This window comes from Schistocerca piceifrons, chromosome 1 (assembly GCF_021461385.2).
Source record: "Schistocerca piceifrons isolate TAMUIC-IGC-003096 chromosome 1, iqSchPice1.1, whole genome shotgun sequence".
NCBI classification, from domain to species: domain Eukaryota; kingdom Metazoa; phylum Arthropoda; class Insecta; order Orthoptera; family Acrididae; genus Schistocerca; species Schistocerca piceifrons.
Window position 1 is genome coordinate 1073289937 of NC_060138.1, and position 6000 is coordinate 1073295936.

General features: G+C 40.6%; 1 protein-coding gene across 1 annotated transcript in view; it reads right to left on the bottom strand.

Moving 5' to 3' along the window:
* Positions 1 to 5702, bottom strand: part of LOC124715040 — a 59644-nt gene extending 53942 nt beyond the window's left edge. Inside the window, exon 1 of the mRNA XM_047243070.1 lies at positions 5592 to 5702. Within this exon, the coding sequence (XP_047099026.1) occupies positions 5592 to 5658 (67 nt within the window). The 5' untranslated portion in view covers positions 5659 to 5702. The remainder of the gene's footprint in view (positions 1 to 5591) is intronic.
* Positions 5703 to 6000: the final 298 nt, after the last annotated feature.

Below are 6000 nucleotides of genomic sequence, written 5' to 3' on the forward strand. Positions count from 1 at the left end.
TTTGTGAGTAGAATAATATTTCCAGTGGTAAACTTAACTGCTTTTTCGACGTTATTTTACCAGCTAACTAAAAATAGGAAAGCCTTGAACCCCTTCCACTAAATTTAGTTATTATTAAGTTTCTTTTACAGGGAGTGCAGTTGAGCTGACGCTGAAATCGTTAAGCATTTGGTTATATCATCGCTAGTCTCACTGAACTCATCTGAACTCTACATGTCATGTGTGGTCTGGCGTCTCCTTACCAGCAACAGGTCCCAGGTTCAAACTAGTCAATTCCCTAAAAAACACGCTCAGAGCGTCGTTGTGCGGAAGTGGTAGGGAGACGCGACTTAGAACAAACAGACACCACGCAGAGTGTTAGAAAAGCAATGGGCATATTCAAAGAGAGAGTGTTTGATTTTTCATTATTGTCCAAAAAATTGGATCGTGCAATGTTTTTTAACTTCAAAACCTTTAACAATCTTTTATGAAATGTCGATACTTAAAATGTGTATTTGCAATGAAAACCAGAATTTTGTGTGAAGTATGCAATTGGAAACTAGAAGACGTGCATTTTTCTTAAAAAATGATGGTTAAGTATGAGTTAATTCACACACATTTGATGGATTTCATATTTGAAAGAATTAGGTATTCAAATCGAACAAAAAAATTGTGAACCACAACGGTTTTCGAATAGCTGCCCGACGGCACGCATGACTCTACACATTACGCCACCGATTAATTAATTAGCCCTCCCTTATACTTAACACATGGCGTTTTTCGAAAACCTTTAAAGCTGATTTTTCTCTGCAATCTTGTGAAAAACATTAAGAACAACTCGTTTCTACCTATTAAGCGTGTTCCGCGCTCGTGTTTCACTATGAAGCAGGAAGGAGTGTCATTTATTTTTCACTGTACGTATGAACAGCAAGACAATCGGAGCACAAGGAGCGCTGACAGGGATTGTGGCTGTATACCGTTTTTGAAATAAAAATTACGTCGCTAAAGTATGATTAAGAAATCTTTGATGGCTGTTAAGGCATCAGAATGTGTTAAAGTTTCATTTATAGTGACATAACAATAAGATATCTAATACGTAAGTTGGATCTACTTCAAAGAGCGGAACAACACCAGGGTACGAGTGCTACGGCTGCTGACCAATCATCGCGTTTGAGTTTGTTTGCATCAGATTCGTTCTTACGATGAACGAAATATACATACGAAGCAAATAGCACTTGTTTTGTCATTATCCTTCTGTTTCTTCTCTTCACTATCTAACTGCTATTTTCTATAAATCTATTAATTGTGTCTTCCCATTTCTTTTTTGTTATTGCTTGTGCTCCATTCGAAGTAAACATCCAGATGTCGTTGCACATCATAAAGCAGATGTGCTTGTACTGCCACCGAAACCATGAAGTGCACTGAAGTGTGTGCCATCGAAAATTATGGAATCCCCTTTGTCATCGTTCACTAAAAAGAAGTATTATCCCGTAAGCTGGCCCCCTGAATTGCTGTAACGATCACAGGGAAACCGGTGTTAAGGTACTTTGTGGTACAGTGATGATATGTGATTTGAAAGTAGCTCTCCAAAACTACTTCTGGGTAAGAAAGGGATGTCTGCCTGCACAAAACAGTTACTGCTGGTTATCTTCTAATTTAGTAGCAGTGGATGTGGAACAGTGCTGCGTACCTTTTTTGCGAAAGACTTCTATAAACAGCGACATGTGCTATCTCCAACCATCCCTCTTCTAAGGACCTCGAATTCTAATACGAAAGCATTTAAAGAAATCATGTCTTGATAGATGAAAAAAGTTACGGGTTAAGAATGGCCAAAATGAAACGGTAGAATAGATACTACTAAGCGGCACAAGAAGTTTTGAGTGAGACAGAATAACAAGACAGTGTTTGTGCGACACTGTCACAAGTGAGAAGAAGGGAGGACAGTCATCAGACAGTGAAACCGTTTGACAAATCATGTACAGCGCTGTATCGACACCAGGGAGCAGTTCTTTCCATTTGGATATGGAAAATAGATTACAGAAGAAGCTGGGTGTAACACTTACGTAGAAATTAAAAGTTTGGGAAAAATTAGAGGACAGCATCAAAACACACGAAAGACTCAGGAACTGAAGATGAAAAGGTTATTTAGTGTCAAACTTACAAATATTATCTTGGTTAGTTTTGTTTTAGCCACTCCGCATTAACCATACAGTGGTCATTGACGTACTACCACTGCTTGAAATCCTTCTTTTGCTGTATTGAAGCATTTGTGAAATATCAATAGTGTGCAATTTAACTTGGACATTTTGAATATCGAAAAAGACACTATCCTTTTGCCTTTCCGATTATAGGCACATATAATCCCCGTACTGCTAAGCATTTCCAGTCCATAATAACATACATGACCTACATGCTGAAAACTCCCCGAACTGGTCACTTACTTGCGAATGTACTTTGTATCCTGTTAATCTGCCGGTAGATTTTCCTCCCTTCACGGATGCATTGCTGGAACAGTCAACTACCCAAATGGGCCTTACTTATTACAACCATTATCTCTGGTCTCTAAGATACAGCTACTTGTTGCCTGAATGTGCTTCATACTTTATCTATTATTATTATTGCTGTTATTATTATTTTTTGTTTCCTTCATCTATATCTACGCAAGGCACCTTAGAGAGGCGAAACCATGATGTGTACCTCAGTCCACTCCTTTCTTTAGTATTTTGATCGCGAACGTTGCATGGGAAGAACGATTACTGGGAAATTTCTGAGTGTTACTTAATATCTTGAATTTTACCTTATCGGTCTTCCCGCGATGTATAAGCAGAAGGAAGTAATATATCGTTAGATTCTCGTAGGAACTTATGCTCTTGGAATTTTAACAGTAAACAACACAGTGATAGAAAATGCTTTTCTAATGGCGTCTGCCACTGGATTGGGCTTGAGCATCTCCATGCCGCTTCCGTGCTTACTAAACGAATCTGTGACGAAACGCACTGTCCTTTTTCGCACCTTATGTATTTCATCTACGACTGCCACCATGCAGGCATCCCAAATTGATGACTGCTACTCAAGTATCGGTCGAACCAGTGCTCTGCAAGCTACCTCCTTCGTTGATGGACAATACTTTCCAAGGATTCTTCCAATGAATCTCAGTTTGACATCCGATTAATTTTACGTGACCGATCCACATTAAATCGCTCTCAGATATTTAATGGACGTAACTTCGTCCAGTGATTGCTCCGCAGTCCTGTAAAGAAACAATAATGTGTCTTTCTATCTATTTGTGCATAATATGTTTCAGTTGTTTATGTCGAGGTCAACTGCCAACCCTTGCACCGAGCGCCGATCCTTGGCAGCTCTTCCTTCATTTCGCTACATTTTGCTTCCTTTGTGACTTGTATATGTACAACAGCGTCATCGGGAAACAGCCTCAATGACTATCTGTTATTAGTAACTATTATTAACAGAGTCATAAACTGTTGTTTAGTTTACTTATAACTTAGATCTTTTACGTTATTACAGTAGCACAATTTATGAAGATAACGTATTCAGCGGTAACATGTAGTCCCTCGGCAATCATCTGGCAGGTGAAAATACCAGGTGTACCGGTATGAAATGAGCGTTAAGATAAAATGTGTTGTGAACGAGCCTTAATTTTTTTTGTTTGGTTGGTATCACATCTGTCAAAGATATTTAGTATAAATCAAGTCATGGAACAAAGAACATCATATGTTTTCATCGTGTTAACAATATCGAATTTTGTACCAGAAAGTGATGATTTGCGGAAAGCATTAATTTTTTGTATTCATTTGAAAAAAAAAAGTGCTGCAGAGTGGCATCGAATGCTTGTCGAGGCATTTGGTGATCATGCTCTATCAGAAGCAACATGCAAAAGATGGTTTCAACGGTTCAGAAATAATGATTTTCATGTAAGAAATGAAGAACGTGGAAGACCACCAAAAAAATCCGAAGACGCCGAATTGTAAGCAATATTGGATGAAGATAATACTTTGAGTCAGAAGCAAATGGCAGCAATGCTAAATGTTGCACAACAAACAATTTCTGACCGTTTGAAACTTATGGGAAAGATCCAAAAGTGTGGGAAATGGGTGCCACATTAAACTGAATGAAAGACAGATGGAAAACCGAAAAACCATTTGTCAAATTTTGCTTCAAAGACATGAAAGAAAATCTATTTTGCATCGAATTTTTACTCGCGATGAAAAGTGGATTTATTTTACGAATCCTAAACGGTAAAAATCGTGGGTCGATCCGGGACAACCATCAACATCGACTGCAAAACCAGATCGATTCGGCAAGAAGACAATTCTCTGTGTTTGGTGGGATCAGAAAGGTGTGGTGTATCATGAGCTTCTAAGACCCGGTGAAACTGTGAATACTAATCGCTACAGACAACAAATGATCAATTTGAATTATGCATTGATTGAAAAAAGACCAAAATGGACCCGAGGACATGGAAAAGTATTTTTTTTACACGACAATGCACCTGCACACAAAACAAAACTGGTTCAGGATACAAGCAAAACACTTGGCTGGGAGCTGCTACTCCGCCGTATTCACCAGACTTGGCCCTTCCGACTACCATTTGTTTTCATCAATAGGACACGCATCGGCTGAGGAACACTTTTATTCCTACAGAGAAGTCGAAAATTGGGTGTCTAATTGGTTTGCTTCAAAAGACGAACGTTTCAAATGGCGTGGTGTCCAGAAATTGCCAGAAAGGTGCTGAAAATGTATAGAAAGCAATTGTCAGTACTTTGAATAAAATGTTTTTACTTTTCAATTCAAAATTAATGTTTCATTTTCACCAAAAAAACGCTCGTTTCATACCGGTACACTTGGTAAATAGTTTTAATCTGATAATTTCAAATATGCTGGGTGTTAAGGGTACAAGTAGAACTAAGTGAAGATATTTTGATCAGTGGTACCTTAATATGTACCCACGCCAGTGTGTTAGTTGTTTTCTCTGCATCTGACGGTCTTCTTGCAAACACATCGTATAATTTAGTACGTGATGTTTTGTGCACAGTTGTACCGGCACAACTAAGTGGATTACGTCTGTCAGTATAGATCAACCATGTTGTGGCCACACGTCCACACCTCAACACCTGATCTGCTGTCCACGGGAAAAGAAAGCGTTGATGTCCTTGTCGCATATACTTGGAGGCACTAACCAACCTAAAAACGTATCACTCCTTACAGCTACAGTTATTAGTCTGAAAATGAATTAAATACTTATGTAATATTCAGTACGCTGTCCTCAGTCAAAAATGGTTCAAATGGCTCTGAGCACTATGGGACTTAACATCTGAGGTCATCACTCCACTAGAACTTAGAACTACTTAAACCTAACTAACCTAAGGACATCACACACATCCATGCCCGAGGCAGCATTCGAACCTGCGACCGTAGCGGTCACGCGGTTCCACACTGAAGCGCCTAGAACCGTACGGCCACACCGGCCGGCTGTCCTCAGTCACCAATAAAAATATATGCCAATACCCGGTATGAAAGATGACCTCCTCCTGAGTGAGATGAGAGAGCCGAGTGGAAATGTTTCCAGCATCATTAATAGAGCAGCCACTGACCTGCTTGAGCGGCGGTGGCCAGACACAGCGCCGACAGACAGCAGAGGGCGCCCAACGCGGCCGCCATCCCTGGCCTGTGACGGACGGAGAGTGCGGCCGGCGTGCCTGCCTGCGTTGTGCAAGCTCGGGTCATACCGTCCGCCACGCCGTGTTTTATAGCGACGCCATGCCGCGCCACGTCATGGCGCCCAGATCACTGCTACATGACAGCACTCCACTGGCGCCGCAGACCTCGCTGCCCTGCTTCCACCTTTGTATCGTCGTCACCAGCATTACAGCCTTCGAGAAACACGGAATTAACCCTTCGTTCTGGGGCGTGCGCAGTAATTAAAGTTCGTAGCAAATAAGAGTTTGTGATGAACCGCAGTCTGAATACTTACCTTGCCGTGCAACTGAGATTGGGAGGAGC